A 15,069-nucleotide genomic window follows, 5' to 3' on the forward strand; every position below is an offset into this window, starting at 1 on the left:
CTTTCCATTCTAATATATTACACTGCTTCCAAATAAAATATCTATTTCACCACTTTCATAAAATTGAGTGCAAATAACAAACCAACTGTATGTCAGATTAAGAATAAAAAATAGTATGTCAGAGGTATAAAGTCATTTTGAGTCTAAATATCTGCATTTTTTTCAGATCTAGCTTTAAAGTTGATAATTGAGGAATTTGTAACAAATATGACTATGGAAAAAAAATCACGTAACTATATGATAAAAGTCTCAGACCAATGGAATTGTTAAATAGATGCTATCATAATAACAGCATGTGTGGAAAATGTACAAAATGGAAGATACTGAAAGCAATAGGCATAAGTTGGTTATGTTTTTTTGAATCTGATCCATCTTGGGAAATCTAATTACCAGACAAATGGTTAAATAGTATAGCAAAACCAATATTGCAGATGGTAGGAACAGATAGCCAATATGAAATGTTGGAGAGCTTGATAGCAGCCTGACCTAGAGCACAGCAGCCAGTGTGGTTCTGATCCGCGTGTTTGCTGAAATGGAAGAGGGAGTGCACAGTGACCTGGCAAGTTCTGCTGAGAAAACAAACGCATTTGTTCGTTCAAGTCATGGGACCACTTCAGGATGCTTCCCAAAGGTTGTAAATGCAAGTGAATTAAGCAGCACTTAACACAGACCAAGATTTTTTTTTCATAGACAACTGCAAAGAACAAACTGTGCTCTATAAAATAAAGTGGCTTAGAGGAGTGAAACACACTCCAAAGTTGGGTGTGTATTCTCGGAGGTGTGCAGGAGAAATGGAAGTAAATTCAGGTATGTCAGCAAAGACATTCTGCAAGGAGCAGTCAGAATTCTAAAAGGGAGTGGAGGGGTGGGGAAAGTCTAAATGAAATTATAAAATATGGGCTCACTACAGGAACATAGCACTCTTCGGCGTGATTACATGTGGCATATAATCAATATGGCTGGGTTTTAGTTAGCTTTTCTTGTCTCATCTCAGATGAGAGATGTCAGAAATTCCTAAAAAAGTCATTCTGTACGTGGTGCAGACCACCAAAGCCAGCTCGTATATCACTTGAAATGACCAGAAACTTCAGAGATGAGAACAGAATTTGATTGTGATTGTGCTTTTGTGTAAAAGAGGAAACTAGCAGAATGTATGTAGATTAATTTTTTTAAAAAAAAGTATGTACAGTCAGCTGCTGCTGCTTTGTAAAGCAAGAGGAAGGGAACAGTTAAGTAAGACAGGAGATCAACTTAGAGATCCACAGAATAAGCTGACTGTGAGATGGCTTTAGTATGACAAGGCAGGTTGTGCTTATTTTGGAATTTGAGCTTCTGTTGAGTATAAGATATTATCTAATGTATTTTTGGCGGTTCGTGGAGCTAAATCTCTCTTCTGTTTCGTGACTCTATTATATAATTATCCAAGTTATTATTATTTGTGTGTGTGTATGTATCTGTGTGTGTGTGTACATATATATATATATATATATGCATATATATAGATGTATATGAAAGGCTGTTTGTGGTAATTTTGGTTGGTGATGGCTATTATATATAGACTTACTAAAGTAATTTTCCAGGATCATTTTTAACATGTTATTAAGGTTGCAATGCTTTCTTTGAACTGTTTCAGCATAGGTTGTCTTCCCACGGTAGCTGAACAAGTTTCCTTTGTGCTAACGGTTGTGTTTCTAGTGTTTCTAGTGTTCAGCTGGTATGTTTTATAGAACAAATGTGTCAAAAATTCTTCTCAAAAGTTTCATTTCAAAGTTAAATTAGTTGAGGTTAAAATCAAGCATGCCTTATCATTGAAGTTGCCATTTGGAACATCTTGTTCACTTGGGCAGTAGACATTGTTCTTTGTCTGGTCAGTCTTTTATTTGAAAAGCTGTTCCTAAAGATTGTTCTATCAACAGTAATGACTTAATTATAAGTTATTTGAAGCAATAATTATCTAATTGCAATTGGGGCAATTTGATAATATGGAGATAGGTTTATATCAATACATATAAATATATATATTAAAAATAACAAGACTTCAGGGCATCACCACAATACAAATATCAGTTGGGCTTGTGGATGCACTTTCTTTCCCATCTGAACCAGAATTTTCTAATTAGATTTGCATTATGTCTGTGAAAAAACTCTTTTTTTTTTTTTAAAGAGACATAATTTCATATGTTGTTTCTTTTCCTAGATCATTTCCTTCAGTAAGTAACAATAAGAATGAATGGACATATATCAAACACCCCTCCTGGTGGATACGGAAGTTATTCTCCTCAGATCAAGTAAGCCTCTGCCTTGGATTTTCATTTAAAGGAGAAAACATTTGTATTTTCTTCCTTATGGTTTCATTTCAGGTAGAGCTGTAATTATTAGAAATCACTGGAATAATACAAAGGCAGCTTCTGTAAAAGAAGGTGCAATTTCCAAGCTAGCTGTCTGCTATCAGATGACTGAATTTTGTATTAAAGTGTTGAGTTATATTGCTGAATGGAATCACCTAGCACAAAATATATATGTATTGCTGTAGCAATAACATACTACATTACTCACAGAGGTCATCTTATGCCATAGCTATTTAAGGTTAGCACTGAGAGAGTACTTTTTCTCATGTTAAAGATGAGGCTCATTCTTGTTTTTATGCTAGAAGGAAGTTGGATTGCCTTTTTAGTTGTACTAAAATAATCTTTTTAGGTCTTTTATGGAAAGCAATTTAAACTTTTAAAACAAGCAGTGCTTGTGCATACAGGAAAAAGACACAGCACTACCACAATTGGAGTCTTTGGTGTAGTCTTTGTTGTTATTATTTGATAGTGATTTTGATAATTAATACTGTGGTAGCATTTTTTTGTATTCTACACCCCTGTTGTGCCTGATGCTCTGTTAGAGTAACAGAAGAGTTTCTCAGGAGGGCCTAAGCGAACATGCCTCTTCACACCATGGTGTGGTGCAAGTATTCAGTATTATTATCCGTGTTAATCATATTGTAGATATATGTATATGTACTTAATAGCAGGGATTTTCTTCAGTGCCTGCTTCTGTGTAGCAAATGCACCTAATGAGAAGTTAACCAGAAATGTGTTTTTGCAGTGGCTATGGCTCACCAACATTTGCTCAGGCAGAGAGGGAGCAGAGTTCAAGAACAAGTGCAAAAGCTCTTTACGGTAAGGTGACGTAAATTCTTTAAACTTTTATGTAAAAAATGTGTTTAAGTGTTGATTTTGAAGTCATGGTGGAAATACTTTCTGGACAATTCTAAAAGTGTGTGTATGTGTCGGTATGCATATATTTTTATATGTGTAAATAACTCAAATGATTTTATTTGTATTAAAGCTATAACCGCCCTAGAAGATGTTTTGACCATGTACTAACTACAGAGCTTCTACCTGCTAATTTAAGACAGCAGTTTATGAAGTATTTATCAGAAAACTAGGAGGGACCTAGTGGTCAAGAGACATTAAGGGACTGATAAGTTAGGGAGCAAGGAGGGTCTGTCCTATCTAGCATTATTGCAGTTTCTTGATTCTGTTTAAATGTTCTGTGCAACAGATACCCAAAAGGACAAAAATATCTTGTATTAGTGTCACAAATTTAACTTTGGACTTATTTATTACTTAATAAGTTACTTTTTATTATGGAGCACTTAAGAGGAAGAAAGAAAAAAGAAAGATGCTATTAGTTATACAGATTTAGTAGACACCCAAGGATGTATATTTAATCGCCCTCATATTATGGGTTAGTGAGTGGGACTTGGGTCTGTGGTGTAGGTCTGAGCTGATGTTTAATGACTTTAAGTCACTTTAATTTTGTGTTCTAGGTTCTTCCTTCTATAAACAATGTAGAAGAAAATCTTTTCCAAAAACTGTTTTCAGATTATAAATATTAACATAAATCAGAAGAAAAAAAGCTGCATACTGCTTGATTTCTGAAGCAGCATTACATTTCAGTACTCCAATAATTGGATGTGACTAAATATGTACCTTTCAGAAAGAGGAAATAGATTTTCCAGCTGTTAATTGCCAACTGTAGATCATTAACTCTACTTTATGAAAGCATGAAATTTTATGTACTTGTGCTGTATTGCGTGCAACTTCTATATTTTTTACTAGACCTGGGAGGAAACCTCCGTTTTGCTGTGAGTGAAGCACTTTAAAGATCAAATTTTTAAAGCAGGGCAACAAAGCTCTTTTTCATGTGCGTAGTTTTGTTTGTTTATTTTTTGTTTTATTTTGTATGTTTTTTGTTTGTTTTGTTTTTTTCCCTCTCCACTGTTTGACATATACAGTGATGAGTAAAGATCCAGGCAAGTGAGTGGGTTTTGATGTGTGCATTGTGACTGCTGGGTGTTTCGGGAGTGTGGATCTAAACGCCCAGCCATGCTAACATGGGAGCATGGCCAGTGTTAATGGTGAGGGTATGCCCCTTAGCCTCTTCTCTGAGTATACACCCTTGTTTCTTCTATGGGAAATAAGGGATTGAACACTGAGTTAAGACACATTTAAGTACTTGTCCCAATCCTATTAGTCCTATGGTGGGTAAACACATGTTAATGACAGTGTAATGATGATCCAAAATCAGTTTTGCTGTTTGACCCTAAAGACGTGAAGCCCTCACCAACCACTCCGCTTCTTTACTATTTGTCTGTAAATGTAAAATTGGAGCATTCCAACTTCTAAAGAATAGGTTTTGGAAACTGGTTTTGGGGAAAAAAAAAAAAAGTAGTTTTGGAAGATATTTAGATGTGTCATTCATTATGTTTTGCAATGCTCCTTATTACTAAAATTGAATCCTCTACTGTTAATGATGCATGATTTTTTTAGTTTTATCCTAAATCTAAAATTCTTCCATCATATCATTAACAATACAGGACAAGAAGTGTAAATACCTTCTATGTGAATAATTAAAGAAATCTAGTTCCTTTGCAATGTTGTAACATTATCAGTGCCATTTTGGTGTAACCAAAGGAAGGAACCCTCTTTGTTCTGTTTCCCTCAGCTAATGATTCAGAAGCTTAAATGTAACTTGGAAGATCACCCTCTTCATCTCTACTGGTCCACTGCCATGAAACCTGGTGACAGGCACCTAGCTGTGTTCTTTAGCTCCCCATGGGAATGATTTTTATCTTCAGAGGAACTTTCTTGGATTTAAATTCCTTTTCCAAATCTAGTTTAGTAAACGTTAGGGAGACCATTTCCAGCTTGCTTTGTGTCGTGCTGCCCTACCAGCTGTTGCTGCAACCTGGTAACTGAGTGAATGTGTGAGTGAATAAGCATGTTGTGTGAATTGTTATCTGCTGTCAATAATAATACATTGATTCTCTTAATAGCAACAGCTTAATGAATAGAAGGAGAAACCCTGTTCATGACCTGTGTCTCCCCCTGCCTGACCCCTAACTTGATCTCCTTTTAGCAGAAAAGGAATTTACAGCAATAATATTGATGCTTGGCACATGGTTTTCAAGGAGGTTAGATTTGACATAACTTGTTTGGAGCCCTATTTGGCCTGCTGTTTTGAACAGGCTTTTTCTGTCTTTGCCAGATGTAATATTACTTAGAAATGCCTGAACTTTGTTGTACTAGCCAACTACAGATGCTGCTATTTGTCTTGGCTGTGTGCTATATTCTCTAGCTTATGGCCAGATCACAGTGGGGGCAGAATGTAGTTATGTTTCTTGACAGCCAAATTGCACAGTTCCCTGGTCATCTACTTCTGCAGTGACTATATACTGCAGACTGCCGTGCCAGTAATGGAAACTTAAATGGAGATAAGATGGAGAGATGTTCTGTGGTGTAAATCTGTCCATGCTGTCAAATGCTCTTTTGAAAGTCCGTACAACTGATAGGAATGGAAGCATGAGGTTTGCAATGAGAATGTCTCCTCTTTGCAGAAGCCTTCATGCCTCATTCAACCAGCTCATTCTTTTGGCTTCTATCCTCTCTTCTAAGAGAGGAGTTAATAAACTAGGGAACTCTGGCAAAGAGCAGTGGCTAGTAATTGCAACATTGCTAGTAATAACTAATTTCTCCTCCTATTTTGAGTGGTGTTGCTGTAATGCCTGTTTTTGTGATCTTATTGGGTTAGGGCAGCAATGGCAAGGTGTTTTGAAACTTTGCAATGAATAATTTACTCTTGCAGGCATACCAGATAGACCATTTGGCAGTACTGGTTATATCCCCTGTTAGCATATGAAAACGTTGCTGTATTGTTTGTGTGTATTAACTGGCTTTTGAAAGGCTTTGGGATACATGCGGCTGGAAGTCTATGAAGGTCTCCTGGCTTTGTATCCGGTCAGAAGTGGAGTAGTGTGAAGAGACTGATGTGGGCTGGTGGCTGAAGGCACTATGTTACAGTAGTATGAAAGTCCACTTTTAGAAATTTCTGCAAAACCAGAAGTAAAGCCTATTCCAAACATTTGCCTTTTAAAACTGATGTTGAAAAAGAATCATTCTTAGTTTAGACTGTACCTTTTTTAGCAGTATGCTTAAAAAAAAAAGCAACTACATAGGATATTATTAGAAGCAGACACTGTAACTGTGCAAAATTCTCAAGTGATAGTTTTTAACAGCAATTTCTGCATCCTATGCAGGTTTACTTGTCAAGCTGTTATGTGGGTTGACAGAAAGAGTAGGTGGTAATGTAAACCAGCAAGAGGCATCTCACTAAAAAATATTTTTAATAGATTATTTGTTCATGGGAATGACATACATTTCACTTTTCTAACTTTTTTTCATTTTGTATCAATCTAATAATAATTATTCAGCAGCATATGTTTTAAATAGATTAGTGGTATTGGTAAAAAATGTCTTAGCAGTGTTCTTTATGGGCTTTTAAAATGATGCATTATAGCATTTTCATATCAAACATGCCACAGAATATTCATCTGTCAGCAGAATGAAGGGACAAATAGCTAAATTTGAAGTATGTAATGGTAAGCAGCCTTTTACTTCTAAACTGCTTAATTGAATTCAGATACTAATTGAAACTACTTACCATGTAACTACTGCATGGTGGCTCCTGTAAAATGAGTTGTTGATCTTGGTTCACTTCCAGTGCTAGTAGATATATCACAAAACTGCAGTTGCAGTTGCCAAGAACTGAATGAAGTAGAAGACTTAATTATGCTGAAGCTCAGAGTGAAGATATATTGGCACAGCTTTTCGAGTGGAGTTTTCACATTTTCCTGCTTCTGCTGTGGTTTGTATGCATAAAGAAGTAGGCTGTCAGTGTCACCAAATGTATGAACTGCAGAAAAGTTAAAAAAAAAAATCTTTCTCAAAGCCAATGCAGTTATATTTTATTTTCAGCAGTCGTGTTACCGTTCTGCTGCATCTGTCTGCAGTGTTTCCTTTTTTGATGTTTTGTAATTTTGTGTGTTCTGTCGGAAGGGAGTGGGAAGCAATAAAAAAAGGTCAGAACTTTTAAAATGCATTAAAACATAAATATTTTATATTAGTAATTAACAGCAAACTTCTGTATTTGATTATGCATTGATAATATATTGGATTATATACATATATTATATGTATATAAAAAGTTATATAAATAAAATGACCATGCCAAGACACTCTTTGTAATAATAGCAGCAAACTTTGTCCATGAAAAAGCTGGAAGACTTTGAACATCAGTCGGTTTAAGGCACCTATCAACAAGTGAAAGTTGGATCTGGGCTTCTAAATCAACAAACTAATTTTGAATGGATTTTTTCCAAGCATACTGAAGACATTTTACATATATATATAAAGGATCCAGGAGTGTTGGTCGACAGCTGGCTGAACATGCACAGTTCCCAGCCGTGGGCCCAGGCGGCCAAGAAGACCAAAGGCATCCTGGCTTGTATCAGGAACAGTGTAGCCAGCAGGACCAGGGAAGTGATCGTCCCCCTGTACTCGGCGCTGGTGAGGTCACACCTCAAATACTGTGTTCAGTTTGGGGCTACCAGAAAGACATGGAGGTGCTGGAGCGTGTCCAAAGAAGGGCAATGAAGCTGGTGAAGGAGCTGGAGCACAGACCTTATGAGGTGCGGCTGAGAGAGATGGGATTATTTAATCTGAAGAAGAGGAGACTCTAGGAAGAGTCAGTGTTCAAGAAACACATAGATGAGGCATTTAGGGACATGGTTTAGTAGGCATGGCATTGAAGGGATTATGGTTGGACTTGATTGTCTGAAAGGCCTTTTCCAACCATAATGATTCTATGATTCTTGTTCTTTATGTCATGGCATGAAGTTAACTGTTGAGTCCCAGTTCTTACCTTGGTAAGGTGATTCGCAAATGTTGGATACTTTGGTATTTGCGCAGAATATTGACCACAGTGCCATATGGAAAGGAAGTGGGAGGTTTTTTAGGGAGTTATGAGCTTTTTTTTTTGTTCTTGTTTAAGAAGTAGACTGGAGCCATCACGCTGTCTGATATGGTTATCTGTACTGCAAAATCATACTGCTCCTGCTTTTTTTCCCATCTCAAGCCATCCCTATGTTTTTGCTTCCTTTCTGCCTAAAAATAAATGTTTATTGCATGATAAATCTCTGTGAACTCAGGAAGATGCCCTGTCCATATTCTCATGGGGTTTATTTCGCTGTTTAATTCCTGATCTTTGTGTCTGAAATGAGTTTTGGCTCGTCCTCTCACCTGTTGTTCTAGCACTAGCTTCTCCATCTGTCTTCTGTAGCACCACATCCGGGGAGGCACGTGGCACCAGCTGGCACAGGGACACCAAGGAGTGACACGGGCTGGAGCAGCTCGAATCTTTTGGCATAGCAAGCTGGATTTTTAGATTATTATTAAGCATGGAATTGAAAGGTGTTACTAAAGTTGTCCCCAGACAGCATCAGGGAAGAGTAGGTGTTTTATGAATTGTGTTTTTCAAATTCTCTTGGTTGTGATGAGGTGCTAACAGTGAGATTGCATGTGCATTTTTGTGTTACTTGGATACCTTGCTCAGAGCAAGAATGGTAGTGTAATTACTAAATTCCAAGAAGTTGCAAACTCCTCATAACCAGGTAAATGAGTTCATTAAAGGAAGTCATCTATTTAATGTTCTTGTATTTGATATGTAAATGAATTAAATTGGCAATAGACTTCCAAAAATCATACCTTCTATGCTAGCTAATTCCCCATCAGGGAAAAGATCGACAGCAAGATGCTCTGTAACTGATAGTGCACGCTCCTCTGATAATGGGATTTGCTTTTAGATGAATTTTTGACCTTTTTATCTGGATGTGCTGGTAGCACATCTCCTGCATTTTGCTCTCCATCTCAGGTCCAGCTTCTCTTTGCTATTGTTCATAAAGCTCTGTTTCTTATATAAACACTGCCATTTCTGTGTTGAAAACCATCGTCTTGTCTATTGTGATGGCTGATTTTGGACATCCTGTCCTAACCTGGGACAGAATTTCTGTGACTGTGAGCATGGAAAGTCTTGCAAAAGTTACTCTCTGCTTTTTAATTATTTGATAGTCTCTAAATTTGCCAGTATTGTTTTATTAAAAACAAAATCAAATACTATGGGATGTAAACTTATCCTAATTTACTTGAACATCATAAAAACTGTGATCTTTTCACTGAAAAAGGACAGAAAGAGGAAGGACCTAAGCCAAACTCAATATGCCATGCATTCAATTGATGGAACTTCTTTCTCTTTAAACATATTTTCTTTCTTGATGGTCATCATTTAGTTATTTGTTTACAGTCCGTACCAGAAGTCCGTTAATTGATCCCCCTGGAGATGCAAATAATCATATTTGGTTAAACTAGATATTGCTTTTTGCTTTGTTAGGAACAGATGGAGCATACTTCTTCAGATCATCGTCCAAACAAAAAAAGAAAGGTAGCAAGTCAAATACTGCTTCAAAGACTGCTGCTTTGGGGTTGTGCATGTGTGTGTATGCACATGTATGTATGTGTGTATTGTGTTTTTTTTTTTTAAAAAAAAAAAAGAAAAAATATGAAACCATCATAAGTAATATGCTGCAAAAGCAGAAATATTAGTTACATCTGGAATTAATATGGACCCTCTGCTCTAAGATTTATAAATAATGGATAATAAAATGGACATTATTTTAATATGCTCATGTTCAAAATTCTGACAATCCATGATGTTTTGCTATTGGCTGAGGGTACTAAAGACATACCTTGCTGAAGCAAGCTGAGTAGCGGCTGCAAAGCAGCCGAACGGCTCTTTTCTGTGAGCGACGCTTGCTGTCTTGATGGTAGCCTTCAAGCAATGAAATGATTTCAGGAGCTATATTTTCTTTAGTTACAAAGCTGAGGTTATATCATGAGGGGTAGTTATGAAGCATATTGACAAGTAAAGAAATGCACAGTGTGTCTAATACTTCTACAAGTGACATCTCTATAAGTGAGGGCCTTTGTTTTCCTGCTAGGAGTCTGGGCTTCTGAAGCACTGAGGTGCTGCTACACCTAAATGATTCCTGTACAAAGGAACTCTGATTACAAAATACCTTCTGTTTTGCCTCTTTGCTCAGTGGACACTTCTGTTGAATTTTAGTGTCCTCACTGGAGACCCCTGTAGATTACAGAACATGTGTTTGGTAGTACTTAGCATTTTTGATCCTGAAAAAAGTAGCTTTATTCAAAGCAGTCCAACTGGATGTGATGACATTAATGTATGTTGTGTATACGTCAGATACTTCCTTCCAAATAAGATCAAAAAGCCCATTTTAATTGAAAATCAGAAATGAAGATATTTCATGAAAATGAGAACATTTGCCTGCTACAGAATTCCCTTGGATTCTTCTCAGACATGTTTTCTAGCTTCTGCCTTATTAAGGCAAAATTCCTGGTGTTTGCAGATTGGGCACTTCAGTGATTATGGGGAGAGAGAGCTCCAAATGTTTCATATAATTATCTATCGATTGAAGCTGAAAATCTTATTTCAGTATTCATTTAAAATCATTATTTTATGGTGTGGGGATTTTGTGTTCTCAGCTTGCATTTTAGTTTCCCCTCCCTCCTCCTGATTTGATATCAATCTGTTGCTTAAAGTAAAAGGTAAATGATGTTTCTGATTTTGCAGCATTGTTGAGCTGGAAAGTATTTTTATATAGAGATATTGAGCATGTATTTTTCTGTTGTAGCTTTTGGGTTCTTTCCCCTTCATTCTTTCCTGCTTACTTATATAACAGCTATTCAAAAAAAGGATTGCTTTAGGAGGAAATAAAAGATACATCAGGTCTGTTTTATATGTGGTTTTGTTATTTTCAGTGTATAACAGGAGAATTATATGTATAAATGTGAAAACTTTTGATTTTAAAGTGCATTCATACAAGCACAGTAAGCCCGATACTAGTTTTATACCCCTACCAAAGTGGGAAGTTGATGGTTTTAATTAATCGGGCTTCACAAGTATTTTCAATGGGTGTGCTGTTCATCTCCTGCATCCTGACTACCTGAAGAGATAGTAGCTGTTGTGTGTCTCTCTTCTAATGTTGTTGATGTATTATCCTTGTGCTAGACTGTGTTGAGGGTGAAAGTTTCTCTTTTGAATCGCAAAAATTAACAGCAACTCATCTTCTGCTTTCATGTATACACAGCTGGTCTTAAGTGTCTTGAAGAAATACCCCAAATGCAACATGATAACAAGCTTGATGAATAATTGTTCTTTCTTTTCTCACCTCTTCTTTAGAACAAAGAAAGAACTATGCACGGGACAGTGCCAGCAGCGTGTCTGAAACATCACACTACCATGTGGAGGTGAGAGGAGTAGCAAAACATCAATTAGATCTCTCAGTTGCACTGATGATATTCACTGATTTTTTTGCCTGTGTGATTTCTGAGGCTACATAGGCTTGAAGGCATATCAATCTTCCAAAATATACTGCTAGCCTGAGGTCACTTCAGAACAGATTACGTTGAAATGCATCAAATTGTGTAGCTGTGCCATAATGAACTGAAATTATCCAGTAGTAGAAAACAAGCAGAGACGTGCGTGGCAAACGGACAGAACTTCTCAGTGGGATCACAGTTCAGTGTGCTGAGCTGCCCTGTCTTTGAAGTAGCCTTGTTCCAAGGCTGACACGGAGCTGAGAAGCTCTGTGCTGTTGGTGAGGCACACTGGATGATATTTAAAATACTTTTCCTAGTTATAATCATCAGAGGTGCCAGAGTGCTTAGCAAGAGCTGACTGTTAGCCCTCCAAAATCTCCATTAGAGTCCACTAGGTAGCAGTGAAATGCATCCTGCCTGAACCGATCCTTCCCCCATGTGGAAAGAAAAATATATGGCTTCCTCTCTTAAGCTGCTTTGCAGAATTACTGTATATGGCTGTCACATTCTGTCTAGAATTAAATATATTTAAACTAACCAGCAAAGTAAGCCTGGGTGCCTGTAGGTAGTTAAGCACTTCTGGATGCAATGCTGAGACATTCTTACTTTGAGATAGACTTTCTGCTGCTGTTGTCAAAGTGTTGTGAGTTAAGCTGACTCTTGAAAATGCCATAGATTCACAGGTCATTTTTGCAGAATTTTAAATATAAATTGTTAAATCATGGTCAGAAGAGTCTTAATTTCAGTTCCTTACGCCCTGTGATCAGCTTACAAAGGAGTTATTTGTGCTTCTTTTCATTGTCTGTTTCTTTACGTATCTGTCTGCATAACGGTTTTGGTACTCTGCTAGCATAGAAAATAGCACTGGTATTTGAAACCTAAGCATTCCTGTGTGAACAGACAGTGTAGTTTGCTTATGTAACTTCTTTAAATACTTTGATCATGTGCAGCTCACATCTGCCGTCTTGTCTGTCATTATGGAAATGTGTTATTATCCTCCAATATAGTAGAAAGAACACTCAATACTTTTATTTCAGGTTGTTTAGAAGATAAGTGCACAGGCATTAATTAACTTTTTGTTTTTTTCTTGGAAAAACGTCACTAAGTCTTAAATAAAAATGTGAAGCTTGGCTTTATTTTTCCTGGATAAAACTGAAATAGGTTGTTATGCATGTTTGACATGTTTGAAGAAGAAATTATCAAAATCATAATGGTAGGGAGACTTAATTATCAAATTATCAAAATCATAATGGTAGGGAGTTGAGGTGATGCCTGTAAGGTGGTATTTAACTTCTAGACCATTGCCTCTGGAGACCATTCCAAGCTGACGGTGAACAAAATAGATAGTAAACTACATTTCTATTATGGTCTATGTGAAACAAGTAACTGGCTTGCCCATAACGTGTCCCAGTCAGATGCAAACCCATCATGGTTGTCCTCAGGGTGCCCACTGGCAGCTCTACAGAGATGGCCATGCTCCAGGTCAGACGGAGGTTGGCAGGATGTTGCTGGGAAGCTTCTCCTGCTGCTTCCTGCAGTCAGCTTTCCAAATGAGACAGGTTTTCACTCCTCAAGAAAGCTAATTAATATTTAAGATTAATTCTACTTGTGATACCTGAAATGTGACAGAACATGCCTAGAAACCTAACTACTCACTGTAGAGAGAAAATGAGGGGATGACAAACAGCGAGTTACAAAACTCAGCTGACTTGAACTGACATTACCAACTAAACAACCTCCCCCATAGCTTACTGATAGGGTCAGATAGGGACAGATAGGATCTATCGTATACATATCTGTCATGTACAAAGGCTCTTTTATACAAAGATGCTTTTCTTCATGAATTATTTGTATTGCTGTTTCACAGTAATTTAACTGCTGATGCTGCCTAGTGATAGGGAAAATTACGCCTTTTTTTTTTTTTTTTTTTGTACCCCTCATTCACTAGCACTTGACCACCTTTGTTTTGGACCGAAAAGAGGCAATGATTACAGTAGATGATGGAATAAGGAAGCTGAAATTGCTGGATGCTAAAGGCAAAGTGTGGACTCAAGATATGATTCTTCAAGTGGATGACAAAGCTGTCAGCTTAGTGGACTTGGAATCAAAGGTAAGATCTGTGAGTGACAGTCTCACTTGCAGAGAGAAAGAGAGAAAAAAAAAAGAGGAACAGAAAAATGATGTATGTGAAATTTGGTATTTTAATTAGCTTATTAACACTTTCCTCTTCTTATCTCATGCAGTTTCTCTGAGATCCAGATACTATTACGCCAATAATAAGCTCCCCTACCCCAACCTCTCTCTCTCCCTGCAGAATGAACTGGAGAATTTTCCTTTAAGCACAATTCAGCATTGCCAGGCTGTGATGAATGCATGCAATTACAATTCCATTCTTGCATTGGTATGTAAAGAGCCAACCCAAAACAAGCCCGATTTGCATCTTTTCCAGTGTGATGAGATTAAGGTAAGATAGTAATGAAGAGCTGCTATGACTTACTTGAATTGGGGAAATTTTATGAATTGTCAAGTGCAATGGATAAAATCAAATAAATGATTCACAGAAGATAATTCTATTTTTTTTGTGCTGATAAATATGATTTGTTTAATGTATTTATGATAATACATTAGTAAATGTGGTGTTATGGCTTGTAAGATAGGAGGCATCTAACTAAGCTGAATTCTTTGTGTGTGCAAATATGTTATTACTGTAAATATTGATCTTTTTACGGGGGAGAGGGGAAAATCTTCAGCATTTCATTTAGATTTTCAAATGCGTAAAGCTTGGAATTATTTATATGGTATGCACTCACACTTCTAAAGAAACTGTTGTAAAATAGTTTGAATTATCTGAAATTTATTTTAGATTCTGGAAAACATTCACCCGAGTCTTGAGTTCTTACCTAATCCTTCCTGTGTCTGTTCTTTGTGACTGAGCAATTAAACCTCCTCTGCTGGCCCACCTGATCTGCAGGAGAGAATACTGAAAGGAAAATATTATTTGTAAAGGACAAGACAAGGAAAGGGATTATTTGTCTCCAGTAAAATGTTTTCCTCAAGTTTCAAACACAATTTTTGAATGTATTTGCAATACTTCTGCCTTTCTGGGATAGGGGCAGTTCTTGAAATTCTGTTAAATAATTTACGGGACTTTTGAAAAATTCCTTTTTTGTAATTTGTTATCTTAACAAATCATCAGTGATATGCAACTGTTTTGAAACTGGCTCAGCGATAGGTAGTAGCGTGAAGATTACTGGTTAACTGTGAGACTAGTAGCATTGAATTT

The 15,069-nt window shown here is 36.9% G+C and overlaps 1 protein-coding gene across 3 annotated transcripts in view; it reads left to right on the forward strand.

Moving 5' to 3' along the window:
* The window catches only part of EPS8 (EGFR pathway substrate 8, signaling adaptor), a 124,363-nt gene that overhangs the window by 70,922 nt on the left and 38,372 nt on the right, over window positions 1–15,069 (forward strand). For 2 of the 3 annotated variants that reach the window (XM_088528431.1, XM_088528433.1), the window contains exons 3-8: window positions 2,198–2,288; window positions 3,094–3,167; window positions 9,778–9,828; window positions 11,647–11,714; window positions 13,735–13,896; window positions 14,101–14,250. In XM_088528431.1, coding sequence (XP_088384557.1) covers window positions 2,227–2,288; window positions 3,094–3,167; window positions 9,778–9,828; window positions 11,647–11,714; window positions 13,735–13,896; window positions 14,101–14,250 — 567 coding nt within the window. In that variant the 5' untranslated portion in view covers window positions 2,198–2,226. The remainder of the gene's footprint in view (window positions 1–2,197; window positions 2,289–3,093; window positions 3,168–9,777; window positions 9,829–11,646; window positions 11,715–13,734; window positions 13,897–14,100; window positions 14,251–15,069) is intronic. The other variant, XM_088528432.1, reaches the window with a different exon arrangement.

Source organism: Tinamus guttatus, unplaced genomic scaffold (assembly GCF_059628265.1).
Source record: "Tinamus guttatus ecotype Peru unplaced genomic scaffold, ASM5962826v1 Tinamus_guttatus_pri_ptg000308l, whole genome shotgun sequence".
Lineage (NCBI taxonomy): Eukaryota > Metazoa > Chordata > Aves > Tinamiformes > Tinamidae > Tinamus > Tinamus guttatus.